We start from the raw sequence: 21,696 nt of genomic DNA, 5'->3' as shown, positions 1-21,696 counted from the left end.
CCCATCAAAGTTTCTCTTTCTTTCTCTTCCTTTCTCTCTAAAATCAATAAAAGCATGTGCTCAGGTGAGGGTTAAAAACTATTGGAGTAGATGAACATAGAGCTTCTGAATTCAGCAAGTCAATTTTGTGTTGGATGAAAACTGAAGAAAACCAGGCACCTGCCTGCACGCCACTGGGTGGAAGACATGACGAGTGAGACACTTCACTCCCCACCAGCAACGGCTCGGTCAGCAGCCAGCCAGTCGCCTGCCTTATCTCTGCAGCCAGCTTGTGCTCTGTGGCTCTGCTGGGCGGGGCGGGGAGGAAGTGGGGACCAGATGGGCAGATGGGTCTGTCAGGCCCTGTCCTTCCCCTTGTGACCTTCACTTTGGAAAAACAGGAAGAACAATTGCTCTGTGGCCTGCCTTGAACCACATCAAGACCTTTCCATTGCCATACTCATCTCTTTCTTCGTCGTCTTGTCTATTAATGTGTCAGAGCTCCGAGGAAAGACACTACATATGATTGGGTTTTTATGGCTGGGGGAACACAGATTTCCTTTTTCTTTTTCTTCTAAAAGGCTTTCTTCTTGAGTGCTTGGAAGAGAATAACATATTGGGAGTCTTGACATCAGATTTCTTAGGAATAGGAAAGTCCCTACCCGACATGATCCTGCAATCCTGGAATGGCCTTGAAAGCCAAGTGACTCTAGCATGCTAGACTTATTCTCCCATGCTTCAGCCTGATGTTCTCTCTCTCTCTCTCTCTCTCTCTCTCTCTCTCTCTCTCTCTCTCTCTCAATGAAAAAAGCATGCCTTTCTTTTCCCCTCCCCTTCAGAACGGTTCCTTCCTTCTCTAACTTGCTCATCCCCTGGCAGCCGGTGGTTGGTGGGAGCACAAGTGGTCAGATGTCACATCCTGCCCCATGTTGCACCCTTGTTGCTTTGGTCAAGACTAACCAAAGTGGAGTGAAACTCAGAAGCTGAGAAACCGAGTCACTCTGAGAGGATGGGAAATTGTCTCCCGAGAGAACTGAGGTGAGTCCTGACTCTGGGCACTGCGCCCTTTGGGAGAAAGAGAACAGCGGGAGGAGGCTGGGCTCTCACCCTTGGAAGGGTGGGACGTTTGTGCTTAAGAAGGCTGGGCGGGACACAGCATCCTCCGAGAACACAGCGACCCCCGCCCGCCACTCCTTCTCTTGCCTTACCTTGGAGCCATGGTAGGTTGCCAGATTTAGAAAATAAAAATACAAGGTACCAAAGCAAATTTGAAAATCCAATAAATAAATATATTTTTGTATACGCATGCCCCATGCAATATTTGGAGCATTATTGCATGGGTCATACTTATACTAAAAAAAACCTCATTGTTTATCTGAAGTTCAAATTTAACTGTGTATCCTATAATCTATTTAGCAACCTAGACAATGGTCACTTGAACCTTCCTACACCTGTTTTCTCATTTGGGTATAGAGATTATCTTCCCATACATCAGCGTTAAGGAGTCGGCATCAGAATAAGCAGTCTGGTTGTTGGAATTACGGATGCACAATAATGACTCAAATGCTTTTGATTTAAGTAGTGCCTTTTAAAGACTATATGTTTTTTTTTATTGATTTCAGAGAGAAAGGGATAGGGAGAGAGAGATAGTAACATCAATAATGAGAGAGAATCATTGATTGGCTGCCTCCTGCATGCCCCCAGGGGAGATGGAGCCACAACCCAGGCATGAGCCCTGAATGGGAATGGAACTATGACCTCCTGGTTCAAAGGTTGATGCCCAACCACTGAGCCACATTGGCCAGGCTTAAGTAATGCCCTTTATTGGTGACTTTTACTTCTATCATTTTCAAATGCGTTTGAAGTTGTAGAAAAGATATGGATAACAGGCATTATTCTTTTTACATCTTTCTTAACCTTAAAGAACAGCACCCCACTCCCCATCCATGTTCCTAATCCTTTAAGAGTCTAATTATATTATGTTATTTAACAAGACTATTTTTTTAAATTGACATATAATCCTATATAATAAAAGCCTACTATGCAAATCAACAGAATGGCGGAAGGACCGCCAGAACGACCATTTACATGGCATGCACTGACCACCATGGGGCATGTGCTCAGACCCGGAGCTGTCCCCAGCCTGCAGGCCCCAAGCCAGCGGGGGACCCACTGATCGCCCTTCCAGTCGCCCTGCAGAGGGAGGAGACCAGCGGCAGCGGCAGCGGCAGTGGGGGGCAGGGCCAGCGAGCAGATGGTGCCAGGCTGGCCAAGGCAGGTGCCAGTGGGGACCCCACAATCGCCCCGCCGGTTGCCCCACAGATTGGCATTGATCTCCGGCCAGGCCTAGGGACCTTACCCGTGCAAGAATTTCATGCACCGGGCCTCTAGTTGATATAGAACACTATATAAGTTTAAGGTATACAGTATGTTAATTTGATACATTTGTATATTGTAATATGATTATCACCATGGCATTAGCAAACACCTCTATCACATCACATAATTATAATTTTTTCATGGTGCAAATAATTAAGGTCTAGTCTCTTAGAAACTTTGAAGTTTATGATACAGCACTGTTGTCTGTAATCACTACACTGTACATGCGATCTCCCAGACTTATCTTTTAGTTGCAGCTTTGTACCTTTAATATCTCCCCATTTCCCCCTTGCCCAACCTCTCTCAACCACCATCCTCTCTCTGTTTCTGCAGTTCACCTTCTCTAAATTTCAAATGTAGGTGAGATCACACAGTTCTTGTCTCTGTGTCTGACTTATCTCACTTTGCATAATTTCCTCAAGATCCATTCATGTTGTTACAAGTGGCAGGATTCCCTTCTTTCACGTGGCTGAATCGTACTCCATTGTCAGGGGTGCGGAATGTCAGCCAGGGGGCTGTATAAGGCCTGAGGAAACTTTTGGTCTGGTCCTGCCAAGGCACTAGGGGTGAGTTAATTAAATGTTTGACCAAATATAGCAGGCTAATTTTTTAAAAATATCTTTTTTAAATTGATTTCAGAGAGGAAGGGAGAGGGAGAGGGAAAGACAGAAACATCAATGAGAGAGAATCATTGACCAGTTGCCTCCTGCATGCCCCCCACTGGGGATTGAGCCCCCAACCTGGGTATGTGCCCTTGACCGGAATTGGACTCGGGACCCTTTGGTCCACAGGCTGATGCGCAATCCACTGAGCCAAACTGGCTAGGGCTAGCAGGCTAATTTTTAAGTTGATAATTTTGTAAGGCCCTCGAATGATGTTATAAATATCCGAATGGCCATTGGCAGAAAAAAAGCTCCCCACCCCTGGGTTGTATAGATATGGATGAGGTAGAGATAGAGATGTGTCATCTTAATCTATTCATCTGCCGACTCTATTCATCTGCTGACAGATACTTAGGTTGTGACTAAAGTGTGATGAACACGTGAGTGCAGATATCTCTTTGCGATCCTGTTTTCTTTTCTTTTTCTTTCTTTCTTTTTTGATAACAGTGGAACCTTGGTTCTCAAACTTAATTCATTCTGGAAGGCTGTTCGAGAAGGAATTTTTAAAAACCAAATCATTTTTTTTCCCATTAGGAAAAATGTAAATTGAATTAATTTATTCCAGACCCCAAAATGATTCCCTGTTTTAACCTTTCTTATATACAGTGCATGTCTAATGTACGGTGTTATCTGTAAACAAACACTTCTTTTCTTAAATTATCAAACCACCCCTCCTAGCCTTAATGGGATCACTTCCAGCGCTCTGTCCAGGGCTGTCTTTCAGGTCAGCAAGCAGCATCTTCCCTTTTTCACATGTCACTGCCCCCCAAATGCTGTCACCAGCGAACTGCTTTTCCTTTATCCAAATCAACAACAGTTCTTCTACCTCTTCAATGGCCTGTGATCACTGCTTCTTTCGGACCCTGGCAACATTAGCACTCTTGATGGCCTCCATTTCACCAGCAACAAAAGCAACAAATAAAATAAAATAAAAAACACAAAATATATTTTTATTGATTTCAGAGAGGAAGGAAGAGGGAGAGATAGAAACATCAATGATGAGAGAGACTCGTCGATTGGCTGCCTCCTGCACGCCCCACATTGGGGATGAAGCCTGTAACCCGGGCAAGTGCCCTGACTGGGGATCGAACCATAACCTCCTAGTTCATAGGATGTGCCCTGACTGGGGATCGAACCATAACCTCCTAGTTCAGTGGCTGAGCATTCATAGGATGCTCAGCCACTGAGCCATGATGGCCTGATAGAATTTCCTTCCTCTTTAAGACTGAAAAATAATTGATTGTATATATACCACATTTTCTATATTTATTGTCAGTGAACGTATGCATGGTTTCCATACCATGGCTATTGTGCATAATGCTGCAGTGGGGACACAAGCATCTCTTTGAGATCCTGATAATGATCTCTTTGGATAACTATGAAGAAGTGGGGTTGCTGGATCATATTGTAGTTTTAATTTCTTAAGGATGCTCCATGTGTGTTTCATAGTACCGGCGCCATTTGCATGCCTATGAACAAACTTCCCAATTTCCCCGCCCTCCCCACACTGGTTATTATTTGCCTTTTTTGTGACAGCCATCCTACACGGTGTGAGGGGCCGCCTTGTGGCTTTGACTTGCGTTTCTGAGGATTAGTGATGTTGAGCACCTTTTCATATGGCTTTTGGGCACTTACCTGTATGTCTTCTTGGAAGATGGAGGACAGATGACACAACTGTGCTCAAGGAGTTGAGTTCAAACATGTGCTCTGATAAAAATGTTTCCCTCTCTTTTGGGTTAATATTTATGGAAAACCTATATGAAACAGCACTTTGAGCCCCCAGAAAAAAATGAAACATAGAGGAGAAACTCCAGTGGATGCTAATTTTAAACACTGAGAAGCCCCGTTAGGAGACACTGGAATTAATAGCATTTTAAAAATTGGAGCTTGTATAGCCGAGAGAGAACCAAAAGTTGACCAGTGAAGCCTCCGTGTGCAGCGCGGTGATTTAATACATGCACACACCGTGGCAGACGCCTCGGGTCTAATTCCTGATGCCAGGCCTGTGTGGTTTCCCCTCCACCACCGCAGCGTCTTTTGCAGGTGGGGCGGAGGCTATGTGTCCTGGGGAGAAGCACAAACCATGAGCTATAGAAACAAGAGGAAGAAATGAAGGGGGTTCTGGTCGGAGTGGCGGAAAGAAAGGACACGTCTGAGGAACTGCTGTTTGGACTGTGGTGAACACGTTAGGCAGGCTTCCACGAGGAGGAAAAGATTTGCCAAATTGGAGGAACAACATGTGAAAATATATGAGTGTGAAGTATATGGTGGTTCAGGGATGACAATTCAGTTGCTGATAATTGGAGCATATTGTTCAAGGATAAGTCCAATAGGAGAAGCTGAACATACAGTTTGGTGTTTGATGATGGAGAGTCTTCAAAGGCACATAGGAAGTATGTGGACATTTATGAGTTAGAGAAAGATGTAATGTGGCTTATATTGTAGGGAGAATGTCTGTCCTCACTGAGTACGGTGGAATGACAGGGAATAATGGACAAAGTTAAGAAACTTAACATGTAACAGGTAAGAGATGGTGAAGAGCTGATGGTGAAATTCACAGGAACAATCAAAATGGAAAAAATAAAAAAAGAGATTCCATACAACACACTGCCAATGATTCATTTTGGTGCTTGTCAGTTTTTAGATCACAGATATGGCGAGAGAAGTCTAAAACGACCCCCCCCACCCCATGAAGTTGTACTCCCCGCCTTTCTCGGGGACCTCTTCATCACTGGAGAATTGTGGAATATGCTCTGATCTTGGAAGATGAAGGAGATGCTGACACTGGGAGGGGAGTGACAGATCTCAGAGAAGGTGGTACGGGAATTTCCAACTTCCTCCTGCAGCTATCAAACAAATCTCCATTAAAAGTATCAGATGGAGGAAACAAAAATGATAAGAAACAGACTCAACCCAACTCACGAGTCACTTCTCTTTTTAAAAAAATATTACATATGTCACCTCCCTCCCTGCTCCCCACCCAATAACCTCTTCTAGCTTGCCCCTACCCCCTCGCCCCAGGTCTTCACCCATGTCTGTGTCCATGGGTTATGCATAACTGCATTCAAGTTCATTGGTGGATCTCTTCCCACCTACCCCCACCTTCCCTCTGAGATTCGACAATCTGCTCCATGTCTATGTCTCCGAATCTATTTTGCTCATCGGTTTATTTTGTTCATTAAATTCTACATATGAGTGAGATCATGTGATACTTGTCTTTCTCTGACTGGCTTATTTTGCTTAGCATGATACTCTCCAGGTCCCTCCATGCTGTCTTAAAGAGTAAGAGATCCTTCTTTTTTATAGCTGCACAGTATTCCAGGGTGTGAATATACCACAGCTTTTTATCCACTCATCTACTGATGGGCACTTGGGTTGTTTCCAGATCTTAGCTATTGTAAATTGTGCTGCTATGAACATAAGGGTGCATACATTCTTTCTGATTGCTGCTTTGGGTTTCTGAGGATATATTCCTAGAAGTTGAATCACTGGGTCAAATGGAGATTCCATATTTGATTTTTTAAGGAAACTCCATACTGCTTTCCATAGTGGCTGCACCAGCCTGCATTCCCACCAGCAATGCACCAGGGTTCCGTTTCTCCACATCCTCACCAGAACTTGTCATTTGTTGATTTGTTGATGGTAGCCATTCTGACAGGTGTGAGGTGATACCTCATTGCCGTTTAATGTGCATCTCTCAGATGATCAGTGACTTTGAGCATTTTTTCATATGTCTCTTGGCCATCTGTATGTCCCCTTTGGAGAAGTGTCTATTTAGGCCCTTTGCCCATTTCTTAATTAGATTGTTTGTCTTCCTTTTGTTAAGTTATATGAGTTCCTTAAATATTTTGGATATTAACCCTTTATCAGATGTATCATTGCCAAATATGTTCTCCCATACAGTGGGCTCCCTTTTCATTTTGTTGATGGTTTCTTTTGCTGTGCAGAAGCTTTTTATTTTGATGTAGTCCTATTTGTTTATTTCTCCGTAGTTTCCTTTGCCCTAGGAGATGTATCTGTAAACATATTGCTATGAGAGATGTCTGAGATTTTGCTGCCTGTGATTTCTTCCAGGATTCATATGGTTTCATGACATACATTTAAGTCTTTTAACCATTTTGAGTTTATTCTTCTGTATTGTGTAAGTTGGAGGTCATGTTTCCATTTTTTGCATGTATCTGTCCAATTTTCCCAGCAACATTTATTGAAGAGACTGTCTTGACTCCATTGTAAGCTCTTGCCTCCTTTATCAAATATTAATTGAGCATAATGGCTTGGGTTGATTTCTGGGGTCTCTGTTCTGTTCCATTGATCTGTATGCCTATTATTGTGCCAGTACTAGGCTGTTTTGATTGCGGTGGCTTTGTAGTAAAACTTGAAATCTGGTATTGTGATCCTTCCAACTTTGTTCTTCTTTCTCAAGATTCCTGTGGCTATTTGGAGTCTTTTTTGGTTCCATATAAATTTTTGGAGTATTTGTTCCAGACCTGTGAAATATGCCATTGGTATTTTAATAGGGATTGCATTGAATCTATAGTTTGCCTTGGGTAGTATGGACATTTTAATGATGCTGATTCTACCAATCAATGAACACAATATATTCTTCCACTTGTTTGTATCTTTCTCTCTCTGATTTCACCGTCCTGTAGGTTTCTGAGGTCTTTTACCTCCTTGGTTAAGTTTTACAGGTCTTTTATCTCCTCGGTTAAGTTTATTTCTAAGTACTTTAATATTCTTATCACAATGGTAAATGGGATTGTTTGTTAGTTTCTTTTCTGAGAATTTATTATTGGTGTATAAAAATGCCATCGATTTCTGGGTGTAATTTTGTATCCTGTTACATTGCCACTTGAGAAGAATGCATATTCTGCAGCTTTGTGGTAAAATGTTCTATAAATGTCAATTAAATCCATTTGATCCAGTGTGTCATTTAGAGTCACTGTTTCCTTATTAATTTTTTGTCTAGGAGATCTATCCAATGAAGTCAGCAGGGTGTTAAAGTCCCTTACTATGATTGTATTGCTTTGATCTCTCCCTTAAAGTCCTCTAGAAGTTTTTTTATATATATATATTTAGGTGCTCCTATATTGGGTGCGTATATGTTTACCAGGGTTATATCCTCTTGTTGGATCCATCCCTTTAGTATTTTGTAGTGACCTTTGTTGTCTCTTGTGATGGCCTTCATTTTGAAGTCTATTTTGTCAGATATGAGTATTGTTACCCCAGCTTTTTTTTTTTCATTTCCGTTTGCATGGAAAAAAATTTTCTATTTCTTCATTTTCATCCTGTGTCTTTTGTTCTGAGGTGGGTCTCTTGTAGACACCATATAATCGGGTCATGTTTTTGTATCCATTCAGTTACCCTATGTCTTTTGATTGGAGCATTTAGTCCATTTACATTTAAGGTTGTTATTGACAGGTACTTATTTATTGCCATTTTAATTCTGCATGACTATGTCTCTCTCTCTCTCTCTCTCTCTCTCTCTCTCTCTCTCTCTCTCTGTCTCTCTCTCTCTCTCTTTCCTCATTACAGCAGTCCCTTTAGCATTTCTTGCAGTGCTGATTTGGTGGTGGTAAACTCCTTTAGCCTTTTTTTTTTTCTCTGGGAAGCTCTTTATTTCACCATGTATTTTGAATGATAGCCTTGCTGGATATAGTAATCTTGGTTTCAAATCCTTGAATACTTCATGCCATTCCCTTCTGGCCTGAAGAGCTTCTGATGAGAAATCAGCTGACAGCCTTATGGGAGGTCCTTTGTAGGTAACAGTTTGCTTTTCTCTTGCTGCCTTTAAAATTCTCTCTTTGTCTTTAATTTTTGGCATTTTAATTATGATGTGTCTGTGCATGGACTTGTTTGGGTTCTTCTTGCTTGGAGTTCTCTGTGCCTCCTGAACTTGTGTGACTTTTTCCTTCACCAGGTTAGGGGAGTTTTCTGCTATTATTTCTTCAAACACCTTCTCTATCCCTTGCTCACTTTCTTCTCCTTCAGTCAAACCTATTGTGCGAATATTGTTATGTTTCATGTTGTCCTACAGCTCCCTTAAGCTGTCCTCCTGCTTTTTAGTTGTTTTTTTCTTTTTGGTTCTCTGATTGAATGATTTTTTTTCTACTCTGACTTCTAATTCACTGATCCTTCTCGACTTCCCCTAATCTGCTGTGTATTCCTTGAAATGTGTTCTTTATTAATGCTATATCATTCTTTATTTCCAACTGGTCTTTTTTCATAGTTACTATATCTTTTCTCATGCTGTTGAGCATCCTTGCCATCATTATTCTGAACATTATATCAGATAAATTTCTTATCTCCATTTAATTTAGCTCTTATTCTGGAGAATTCTCTTGTTCTTTCATTTGGGACTTGTTTTTTTGTCTTCCCATTTTGGTTGCCTGTTTGGGTTTGTGTCTATGTATTAGGTAGATCTGCTACGACTCCCAATCTCTAGTGCAGGACTGTCAGACACTGTTTCTGACTTGTGCTGAACACCCTGTTTGGAGCTATCAGCAATTCACACCTTGTGGCTCCCTCTGCTGGGGCTGGGTGCCTTTGGAAAGGACCAACATGTGCACCAAGGTCTGGTTTTCCTAGCCCAGGGCTCCAAATTAGATCAGAAAAAGATTTAAAGTCTCCATAGATCTGCCTCTGCCTGAAGTCTGATTGTTATTCAGTCTTGATTAGCCTTAGGCTATCGATTACAGGTTGCAGTGAGAGGTTTTCCAACAGGGTGAGGCAATTGCTTCTCCCCCCAGGCAAAAGCTGCCTAGATGATAAAGGTTTGCTGTAGAAAGATGTTCTCCTCAGTATGTAGGAATGACTTAGTACAGGAAACAGGGGTATCTGCCCCTAAGCTCTTAACCCCTGAGCCCCCAACTCTGATTTCTGCCCACACAGCTCCAGTCCACTCAGTCTTCCCTCTGAGTGGCTGCGCACAGACTTTTGTGCATTGGCCCTTTAAGAGGGTGCCTGCATTTCCAGCCTCTCTCCCTGGCAGATAGCCACTCTGCTGCTTTTCACAGCCCAATGTTATGTGGGCACCTTTCTCAGGTCTGTGCTCTGGGCTGGGGAGCCCAGCTTTGGGTTTAGACCCCACAGTCTCAGTGGCAACCCCCATAGCTGAGATATCCCTCTGGAACTTCAGCTGCTGTCTATGGAAGCCTGGCCAGCCCTTTCACACACTTCCTACCAGTCTTTATTCAGTCTCTACTTTTTGTTCTTGATTACCAGGCTTCTCTCCAGCTAGTCTTCAGTTGATCATTCAGGATGGTTTTTCTGTATTTAGTTGTAATTCCAGTTTGGTCCTGGGAGCATGATCAGTGTGGCTTCTACTTACTCCACCACCATTTTGGAATCTCAACATTAAAATTTTTAATTAAAAAAAAATATGCGTATATATATCCTATATAATAAAAGGCTAATATGCAAATAGACCAAATGGTGGAACAACCGAACAACCAGTAGCTATGATGTGTGCTGACCACCAGGGGGCACATGCAGAACATAGCATGAGTCGGCAGCAGGTGGCAGAGCACAGAACATGGTGAGCGCCAGCCACGGCAGGATTGTGGAGCAGGTGAGCGAGGGCACCAGACCAACGTGGGATACTGGTCACTGTCACTGGCGTGAGCATTTGGTGGTTACTGAAAATTCTTTGCTCTCACAAGCCATGGTCCTGCCTGGCGCTAACACCTGCTGCCGGCACCAGCCCTGCTCGTACCTGCTGTTGGCACCAGAGCCACTGCTCATACCGCTGCCAGTCCCCGCTGCCAGTCCCCGCTGCCGGCCCCGATCACTTGGCACTGTCAGTGGGTGTGAGCAGCGGCAGCTGGCCCCGATCAACCCTGAGGGCTTCCCCACCTCCCCCTCTTTCTGAGGGACAATCGGGGCCAGTTGCTCACACCCGCTGATGGCGCTGGCCCCGCTTGCACCTGTTGCTGGTGCCGGCCCCAATTGCTCTGCGCTATCAGTGCTGCCAGCACACAGGGGACCAGGGGCTTCAGAGGGAGGGGCCATGAGGGATCGTGGAGGATGGGCCGAGACCTGCCCCTGTGCCCACTGCAGCCTCGTGGCCCACAGTTCCTTTCAAGGTGCATGAATTCGGGCACTGGGCTCCTAAAATACATACATATATATATATATATATATATATATATATATATATATATATATATATGGCACTGTGACAGACCAAATAACTAGAAAAGAACTACAAGCAGTTACCCCACCAAAATATAAAAAAAATCTATTTAAAGTGTACATTGTGATTTGATATATGTATACATTATAAAAGATCCCCTCCATTGAGTTAATTAACACATTCACCACCTCACATATTTAGCTTTTTTTGTTTGTTTTGGTGAGAGCATTTAAATTCTACTCTCAGCTAATTTACATTATACAATACAGTGTTATCAGCTATATTTCATGGTTTTTCAGAAAGAAAACAAAACAGGGTAAGTATGCCCAGCTGGTGTGGCTCAGTTGGTTGAGTATCCTCCCATGCACCAAGAGGTTGCCGGTTTCATTCCAGGTGAGGGCACATGCCTGGATTGTGGGCTCTACCCCCAGTAGGGGGCACACAGGAGGCAGCCAATCGATGTTGCTCTCTCATTGATGTTTCCATCTCTCTCTCCCTCTCCCTCTCTCTCTCTTTAAAAACTCAATAAAAACATATTTTTAAAAAACAGGGTAAGCAGGATTTCAATTTTATTTAACTTTTAAATTGTCAATCTAGCAATGGCCTTAGGTTAAGAGCAATGAAACATTTCTTTCAAGCACAATTTCAGCTTCGGAAAAGTGGAGTGTCTCACGTTATCTCTTTCTCTTGTAGGCAGGAAATTACTGCACTGGAGAAAGGAAATCGATGTCAAGATAAGAAAAGTAAGCCATTTCTTCACAATATTTGTCTTACTAGGGAAGCTGTAAATGAAACATCCAAATTAGCTGAGATTCTGATACTCTGTCAGGATTGGAGGAGACGTGGCCTGGAGTCTTCACAGAAATGTCTCAGCCCTTCATTTTTTGCCTCACAAAACTGATTTTATTATTCTTTGTATTATAGAAGTATCTATATATAATTTCTTTCAAGCAACACTTTGTGCACTTCTATAGGAAGCAAGTAATCAAAATCCTATGGATTTTAATTTCCATATTGTTATTTCAAAATAGGGCTATTTGGAATATTAGTTGGTGTTAAGTATATCTTCTTTGCTCATGCATTTACTCTGTCTGATTTAGTATCTATGTGTAGTCATCATGTGATTACTTTAAAAGGGACAACTATAAATAACGATGCTTTCAGGCATATCTGAAGGACACTAACTTTCTCATTACTGTTGCTTCAACTGTCTTCTCCTCTTACAGTCAAACTTCTTCAAAGAATTGTCTAGCCACGTCACTTTCCAATCTCTCAGCTCCACTGAGTGTACTTGATGGTCTATGAAATAAATATATTAATTTTTAAATTGTCTATGAATATATATATATATCCCTCACCAGAGGATATTTTTCCATTGATTTTTAGAGAGAGTAAAAGAGAGAGGGAAAGAAGGGAGAAATATCAACATGAGAAAAGCACATCAATTGGTTGCCTCCTGCACATGCCCCAAGCAGGGCCTGGGCCAGGGAGGAAACTGCAACTGAAGTACGTGCCCTTTACTGGATTCAAACCTGGGACCCTTTGGTCCATAGGCCAAAGCTCTATCCACTGAGCCAAACTGGCTAGGGCAATGAAATATTTTTCCAATGTCATCATTATCATAAATAGAATAGCATACTTTTTAAAAAAATCATAGTGTATTGCACATAAAGTTGTCATATGAGACAATTTTTATAATTAAATTTATTGAGGTAACTTGGTTAATAACATTATATGTTCCAAGTTTACAATTCATCTGTATTTTGCATTGTGTGCTCACCACCCAAAATCTAGTTTCCCTTCATCACCATATATTTGACCCCCTATACCTGCTTCATCCTCCTTCCACCCTTCTTCTCCTTTGGTAACCACCATTATGTTTGTCTTTGTCTGTGAGTTGTTTGTTCATTTGTTGCTTTCTGTTTTATATCCTACATATGAGTGAAATCATAAGGCTCTTGTCCTTCCTGATGAAATAATTATTTGATTGTATATAGTTGTACTAACATTGGTCATGTTTAAAAAAAGCCAAATGCCTCTCCCCAAAGGTAACTACTACAGACATTAAAATGCAATGTTCAGTCTTAATCTCAATCGCTTTATTTCCAGCACTTACAAATGCTGCTCAACAACTCCCTCCTGAAATTGCTCCTTCCTCCACTTTATCTCTTTCCTGAAATCACTCCTTCCTCGTTTGAACCACACTCTGCTGTTTGCATCCTCACTCACAGCCATTTCTCCACCACCTAACATTACCCTTTCCTGGGCACATCTAAAATGCTGGTGCTCGCCCTGACTGGTTTGGTTCAGTGGATAGAGCATCGGCCTGTGGACTGAAGGGTCCTGGGTTCCATTCCAGTCAACGGCATGTACCTTGGTTGCGGGCACATCCCCGGTAGGGGTGTGCAAGAGGCAGCTGATCAATGCTTTTCTCTCGTCGATGTTTCTAACTCTCTTTCCCTCTCCCTTCCTCTCTGTAAAAAATCAGTAAAATATATTTTTTAAAAAATAAATAAAATAAAATAAAATGCTGGTGCTTCTCAGTGGTCCAGCCTTGGAACTTGTTTTACTCTCTTGAAGAGTTCGTGTATGATTGACCTTATGTCTCCTAATATTTGATGGAAGTTACAGAGTATTCACATTTTTTGTTTAATTTTGTCAGCTTTGTAACATGCATTGTTCTCATCAAATTTGTCCTTTTTCACTAAAATATCAAAGTCCTAAGCTTAAAGTGGGTCATATATACTTATATGTAGCCTATCTAATAAAAGAGTAATATGCAAATTAACCATCACACCCTCACTCTCTCACTCCGTCACAAAGGTGGCGGCGACCACAGAGCTGGAGTGAGCAGTAGGCTTAGGTTGCCCCTGGCGATGGAGGAAGTCAAGCTTCCCACCTGCCCTGGACATCCCTGAGCTCCGCTCGAGGCTACAAAGTTTCAATTATAGAAGATAAATAAATCCCAAATACCTGCTTCCAGCCGCCATGGCCTCCACTCAAGGAAGGGCTGGGAACATGGGTTGCCAGGGGCAACCCAGGCTTCTAGCAGGACCAAGGCTACAAAGTTTCAATTATAGAAGTTAAATAAATCCCAGAGACCTGCTTAGAGCCCGTGGGCGTGGCCAGCCTGAAAACGGCCCTCAGCCCCTCACCCAGGCTTGCCAGGTAACCCCAGTGGGGCTGCCTCACCCTGATTAGGGTGTGACCAGCCTGAAAACAGCCCTCAGCCCCTCACCCAGGCTGGCCAAACCTCCACAGGGTGAGGGTCCCCACTGGGGGGCTTGACCAGCCTGCAATCAGCCATTAGCCCCTCACCCAGGCTGGCCAGGCACCCCAGTGGGGACCCCCACCCTGAAGGGGGTGTGGCCAACCTGAAAAGAGCCCTCAGCCCCTCACCCAGGCTGGCCAGGCACCCTAGCAGGACCCCCACCCTGATTGGGACACCCTTCAGGGCAAACCAGCTGGCCCCCACCCATGCACCAGGCCTCTGTCCTATATAATAGAAGGGTAATATGCAAATTGACCCTAACAGCAGAACAACTGGGAATGACTGGTCACTATGACACACACTGACCATCAGGGGACAGACGCTCAATGCAGGAGCATCAGTGCACTCCCACAGGGGGAGCTCTGCTCAGCCACAAGCCAGGCTGACGGCTGCCAGCACAGCAGTGGTGGCGGGAGCCTCTCCCGCCTCCTCAGCAGCGCTAAGGATGTCCGACTGCAGCTTAGGCCTGCTCCCCACTGGCAAGTGGACATCCCCCAAGGGCTCCCAGGCTGCCAGAGGGATGTCTGACTGCCAGCTTAGGCCCGATCCCCTAGGGAGTGGGCCTAAGCAAGTAGGACATCCCCTGAGGGATCCCAGACTGTGAGAGGGCACAGACCGGGCTGAGGGACCCCCCAAGTGCACAAATTTTTGTGTACTAGGCCTCTAGTTTTATTATAATTTTTAAAATTGTAATTACAGTTGACATATGGTACTATATTAGTTTCAGGTGTACAATGTAATGATTAGACATTTATATACCTTACAAATGATCACCCCATAAGTATAGTATCCACCTGACACCACATATAGTTATTATAATACTAGAGGCCCAGTACACAAAATTCGTGCACTCAGTGTGTGTGTGTGGGGGGGAGTCCCTCAGCCTGGCCTGCGCCCTCTTGCAGTCTGGGAGCCCTTGGGGGATATCTGACTGACAGCTTGAATATAGTTGTCCTTAGCCCTGCTGCAGAGGTGGGAGAGGCTCCCACCACCGTGTTGTGCTCGCCAGTCATGAGCCTGCTTCTGACTGAGCAGTGCTCCCCCTGTGGGAGTGCACTGACCACCAGGGGAAGCTCCTGCATTGAGCATCTGCCCCCTGGTGGTCTGTGCACGTCATAGCCACCATTTGTTCTGCCATTCGGTTGATTTGCATACTAGCCTTTTATTATATGGGATTATTGACTATATTCCCCATGCTGTACTTTGCATTCCTTTGACTGTTTTTGTAACGGGCAATTTGTACTTCTTAATCCCTTTACCAGCCCCCAGCCCCCTAGAACCACTTCTAACTGGCAAACATCAAATTGTTCTCTGTATTTATGAGATTCTTTGTTTTATTTCATATATTTTGTTTTTTAGATTCCCCAAATATAAGTGAAACCTATGGTATTTTTATCTGTCTGACTTATTTCACTTAGCATAATACCCTGAGTCCATCCATAGTGTCACAAATGGTAAGATTTTATTCTTTTTTATGGTTGAATAATATTCTACTGCATAAATGTACAACTTTTTTTATTTAAAAAATTTATTATTGATTTCAGTGAGGAAAGGAGAGCGATAGAGAGAGAGAAACATCAATGATGACAGAGAATTATTGATTGGCTGCCTCCAGCACACCCCCTACTGGGAGGATCGAGCCTGCAACCCAGGCATATGCCCTTGGTTAGAATTGAACCCGGGACCCTTTAGTCCTCAGGCCAACACTCCATCCACTGAGCCAAACTGGCTAGGGCTACAATTTCTTTATCCAATTGTCTATCAGTGGACACTTAAGATGCTTTCTTATCTTTTTTTAAAATTTATTTTTTATTGTTGACATTATTATAAATGTCCCCTCCCTCCCCTCCCCCACTCACTTCCTTCCTCCACCCAACCCCTGCCCTATCTCAGGCCTTCACCACACTATTATCTGTGTCCTTGGCGATCCCTATATGCATATAAATTCTTTGGTTAATCCCTTCCCATCGCCCCCAAGCCTCCCCTCTGAGACCAGTCATGCTTTGGCTGTTGTAAATAGTGCTGCAATAAACACGGAGGTGCATATATCTTTTTGAATTAATGTTTTGGATTTCTTTGGATAAATACCCAGAAGTGAGATTGCCAATCGATGATTCTCTCTCATCATGGATGTTTCTCTCTCTCTCACCCCTCTCTTCCTCTCTGAAATCAATAAAAATATATTTTAAAAAAAGACAGTAGAGGATCCCTCAAAGCCGCTGCTGGGTGCGGCCCGCAGACTCCTCTTCCAGATGGAATCATGGCAGCGAAGCCCCTCCAGCAGCAGAGCCTGGAGCCACGTTCTCAGCTGGGCAGCTGACAAGAGGGCTCCTCCCCTGGGAAGGCGCAGACCAAGGTTCCCTGTGCCCAGTGCTAGGCCAGCTCTTCTTCCCATCTCTGCTGCTCTGGGTGTGGGGTTGAGGCCTCACACCCCCAGAGGGAAGGAGCTTTGCAGCCATGATATCCCTCCTGCCTCTCAGCGGCCACACAGGCGGGGGCAGGGCGGGGTCCTCCATTTCCACAATGGCAGTCCTCCTGTAGGTCCCAGGTGGCTCCGTCAGTGCTCCCTAGATGCAGTAGTTCTAGTCAGCTGCACTTCGCTTGGTGTTTCCAGTGGATTGTGCTGTAGCTTCGCTGTAAATCTGCCCCCTGGCTGACAGCAAGGAAACACAGCATCCAGCTAGTCTGCAGCCATCTTGCCTCTCACTTTTTTTCTTAGTCCCTTTACCTTTTTTGCCCAACCCTCTCCCCACTGATAACTGGCAGTTTGTTCTCTGCACCTACAAGTCTGTTCCTTTGTAAAAAAAAAATATATTTTTTTAAATCCTCACCCAAGGATATGCTTAGAGTGAGGAAGGGAGAAAGATAGAGAAACGTTGACCCATTGCCTTCTATATGCTCCCCAATTGAGATTGTGAGAAGTCTCACCTGTCCGAGTCCCAGTAATGGACTTGGAGACATGAAGGATGGCAAAAACCAGAGCTTTAATACATCCTCGAGAGCGGGTACATGTGGGCAGGCAGGCACGCACAGAGCAGCGATCACAGGCTACTTAACCTTATGGTGCCAGAGTCCCTCCTCTGGCTCCTCACTGGCTGAGTACTGTGGAGTTAACAGTCTCTCTCCTAAGTCACCTGGGTCTTATTGTCTCCTATTGGGTTATTTTAAAAAATGGGCTGAGGCCTTTTCTAGTTGTCTCCACCTTCCTTTGTCTAGGCCAGGGGTGGGCAACCTTTTTGTGAGTGCGTGCCAAAACCAGCAAAATCTCTGACTCAAAATTCTTCTGCGTGCCAACCCTAATTTTTTGAGAACATGTCACGCCTACTTGATATCTCTTAAGGTGTACGTATATGAAGAACCTTGAAGAAATAATAAAATTCATTCGAGCGACAAAAACAGAGGATATGATGATGAAAAATACATTTATTTTTAATGTATACATGTACACGGATAGTCCGACAGAAAACTGTATGACTCCGTTTGATACTATCAGTGGGACTTTTGCTGCCGCATCGCCGATGACAGAGATTTTACATCAGGTTTATATTTCGTGACCTTCAGAGATATGCACGAGCTACTACTTTCATCCGTCAGGCTACTCCTATTACAAGACTTAACAAAATTCATCACTGAGAACAAAGATTCACAAGCGTGTGTGGATGAAACCAAAACACTGGTTGGATCTAGGAAGGCAGGGAGAGTTAAGGCAGAGGCATAGAAATTGCTCTCCCTCTCTCTCGTCAATCCATGTCTATGGTCTTTAAGATAACTTATTATGTAAAATCATTTATTTATACCTAAGATGCGCCTACACTGAATTTATCTGAAAAATAAAAAAGTCGATATTAAGAAAAAAATTGTAAATGGAATATTATAAGAGAGGGTTTCACGTGCCAACAAAAGTTACTGGCGTGCCATGTTTGGCACACGTGCCAGGGGTTGCCCACCCCTGGTCTAGGCAGATCTTCCTGGAAAATGTGCTACTGGTCACATGCACAGTTCTTTGTTCTTGTACCCTCTCCCCCTTTACCCTGGGGAAATTCAGTAACCGACTGGCACGTGCTGTTTGTTTTCTAAAAGTTGACTATGCTGAAGATGGATCACAGGCCTGTCTCCTACCCAGGTATGTGCAGGAATCGAACTGGCAACCCTTTGGTCCAGCAGGACAACACTTAACCAACTGAGCCACTCCAGCAGGGCTCTGTGAGTTTGTTTCTATTTTGTTTGTTTATTTTTTTCCTGAGGTTCCACATATAAGTGAAACCATATAGTATTTGTCTTTCTCTGATTGGCTTATTTCACTTAGCATAATACACTCCAGTTTTATCCATGCTATTGCAAAATGTAAGATTTCCTTCTTTTTTACAGTGGAGTAGTATTCCATTATGTGAATGTACCACCGTTTTTAAAATATATATATATACATATACTTGAGGCCCGGTGCACAACATTCATACACACCTGGGGGGCAGGGGAGTCCCTCAGCCCAGCATGCGCCCTTTCGCAGTCCAGGAGCCCTTGAGGGACATCCGACTGACAGCTTAGGGAGCAGACCTAAGCTGTCGTTGCACATCCTTAGCGCTGCTGCGGAGGTGGGAGAGGCTCCCACCACCGCCGCTCCCACCACCGCCGCTCCCACCTCCGCTGTGCTCACCAGCTGTCAGGTGGCTTCTAGCTGAGCAGCTCCCCCTGTGGGAGTTTCTGCTTTGAGCGTCTGCCCCCTGGTGGTCAGTGTGCATCATAGCAACCGGTCATTCCTCCGTTTGGTCAATTTGCATATTACCCTTTTATTATATAGGATAGGATTTTATTTATTTCAGAGAGGTAGGGAGAGGGAGAGATAGAAACATCTATGATGAGAGAAAATCATTGATCAGTTGCCTCCTGCATGTCCCCTACTGGGGACAGAGCCTACAGCGGGGACATGTGCCATTGACCAAAATTGAACCTGGGACCTTTCAGTCCACAGGCCAATGCTCTATTCACTGAGCCAAATCAGCTAGAGCTGTATCACAGTTCTTTTATCCACTTATCTACTGATGGGCACCTGGGCTGCTTCCAAATTTTGGCCATTGAAAATAACATTTTAATGAACATATGGGTGCACATATTCTTTTGCATCAGTGGGATCACTGGGTCATGACAATTCCATTTTTAATTTTATAAGAAAACTCTATACTGCTTTCCATAGTGATTGCACCAGTCTGTTAGGGGCAGAAATAGAATCTTGGGGACCAGCGGCAATTATAAGAAATATTAATCATGCTCTATAACCATGACGGTTCTGTTCTGATTAGAAAAAGCACATTCTAACCTTGTTGGGAGTTGTGCACCCTGGGACATGGGAGCTAACATCCTCCTTCTGAGAACTGCCTGTCATTAGGAAAGAGTTACAACCTCATGGCTGAAACAGTCTAGTTCAGGAGGCACCTGCTCCTTACAATCCCAGCCCCTTTTGCCTGTAACCTGGTCCTGGGGGGCCCAGAGGTGCCTCTCCTCCTGCAATCCTCCTCTCCCAGCCCACATGATGATAATTCCGTGCCTACTTTCCCATGTCTGTAATCCCTACTTTCCCACATAATCTTTGTCCTTCTACCCAATATAAGCAGCTGGCTTATGGGGAGGGCAGGGCAGAATTTTGTGGATGACCTGCTGCTCTCCCATGCTGCCAGCACTATTGGAATAAATGCTCATATATGATTCAACCCTGACCCTGCTTAATTGGCTGAATAAGTGACAGGCAGGCTGGACCCCTTGGTTGTCCAGTTACAAGTCTGCATTTCCATCAGTCTGCCTTCTCTCTTCTCCTTGTTGTACCCAGATGATTTGGATGTTGTTATGCTTGATGTTGTCCCAAGGGTCCCTCACACCATCTGTGTGAGCCACATCCTGCGTGGTTCAGGGTTCGGGATCTGGAGAAGGGCTGCGAGCAAATGACAGAGATGAGACAAGAAATAATAATTTGGAAATAATGGGGGGCGAGGCGGAAAGTCCAACACAAGGGGAAGGAATTCACTGGTGCCCAGGCCTTGCCAACCTTTTATTCAATTTTGGATACACATATTGCCTCTTAGTCAGGCAGGCAATTCTGGTAACAGACAGACTATCTTAAAGGTCAGTAAATATTAGTAAAGATTTACTCTGAGACTATTTAGTCAGGAAATTGCTTGAGCTACCATTATCTCAACTAAACAATCGGTGCATTGCTCTGGCCCTTGCCAGGGCTCAAGGTTCACCAGTGTTCCGGGCTCCTTGTTTACATTTCTCTGATAGTGAAGACAATGGGTAGCTTCCAACAACCACCCTCATTTCTTTAAATTGAATTTTTGCTACTCTAATTGGGTGTTTTCTGCTACCTTGTCTTCCAAATCGCTGATTCAATCTTTGGCTTCATCCACCCTACTGTTTGTTCCTTTGTGTGTATTCTTTATTTCAGATAGTGTATTCTTCATGTCTGACTGGTTCTTTTTGGGGTCCTTTTATGTCCTCTTCATGCTGTTGAAGTTCTTACTACGTTCCTTGAGCACTGGTTCTGTCTGTTCTGGGGCCTTTTGGTCAATGTCTGGCACTCCCTGTGACAGGCCCTGAGCAACCTGTTTAAAACCTACCAGGGGAACCATTGCAGCTGAGATATCTCTCTGGGATCTCAGCCACCACCCATGGGAGCAAGGCCAACCCTTTTCACGCCTCCACCCTTTCTACCACTCACGATGTGGTTTCCTTTGTAGATCCTTGGTTATAAGACTTCTGTTCAACTAGTCTTTGGTTGGTTATTCAGGTTGATTGTTCTACAGTGGAATCTCAGTTCTTGAACTTAATTCATTCCAGAAAGCTGTTTAAGAAGCCATTTGTTCGAAAACCGAATCATTTTTTTCCCATTAGAAATAATGTAAATTGAATTAATCCATTCCAGACCCCCAAATGACTCCCTATTTTAACCTTTCTTGTATACAGTGATTGTCTAATGTACTGTTAATCTATAAACATTTTAAAAAACACATAAAATGGAAATGAAAATTTTACAAAAAGGAAATAAAATGTACAGTAAAAAAATGAAAATTTATGTACACACTAGAACTTACCCTTAATGTTGAGAGCTACTGATGGTTGAAATGGAGAAGTGGGATAGAAGGATGTTATTGTTTAGAAGAGGAGTCCCCTTCCATAAAAATATCAGGTAGCTCTTTGTAGGGAGTGGCTCTAGGGTCAAGCCTCAGGCTTGTTTGTGGCAGGGCCACAAACAAGTCCCGGCCTGGAGGGCAGAGCTCTCCTAG

General features: G+C 43.8%; 1 protein-coding gene across 1 annotated transcript in view; it reads left to right on the top strand.

Annotated features, from left to right (window-relative positions):
* Positions 1-373: 373 nt before the first annotated feature.
* The window catches only part of GCSAML (germinal center associated signaling and motility like), a 29,941-nt gene continuing 8,618 nt past the window's right edge, over positions 374-21,696 (top strand). The window contains exons 1-2 of the mRNA XM_036315223.1: positions 374-1,017; positions 11,845-11,894. Of these exons, the coding sequence (XP_036171116.1) occupies positions 989-1,017; positions 11,845-11,894 (79 nt within the window). The 5' untranslated portion in view covers positions 374-988. The remainder of the gene's footprint in view (positions 1,018-11,844; positions 11,895-21,696) is intronic.

This window comes from Myotis myotis, unplaced genomic scaffold (assembly GCF_014108235.1).
Source record: "Myotis myotis isolate mMyoMyo1 unplaced genomic scaffold, mMyoMyo1.p scaffold_m19_p_6, whole genome shotgun sequence".
In the NCBI taxonomy this organism is placed as follows: Eukaryota; Metazoa; Chordata; class Mammalia; order Chiroptera; family Vespertilionidae; genus Myotis; species Myotis myotis.
Note: the sequence above shows the minus strand (reverse complement) of the source record. Positions and strands in the feature narration are given on the sequence as shown.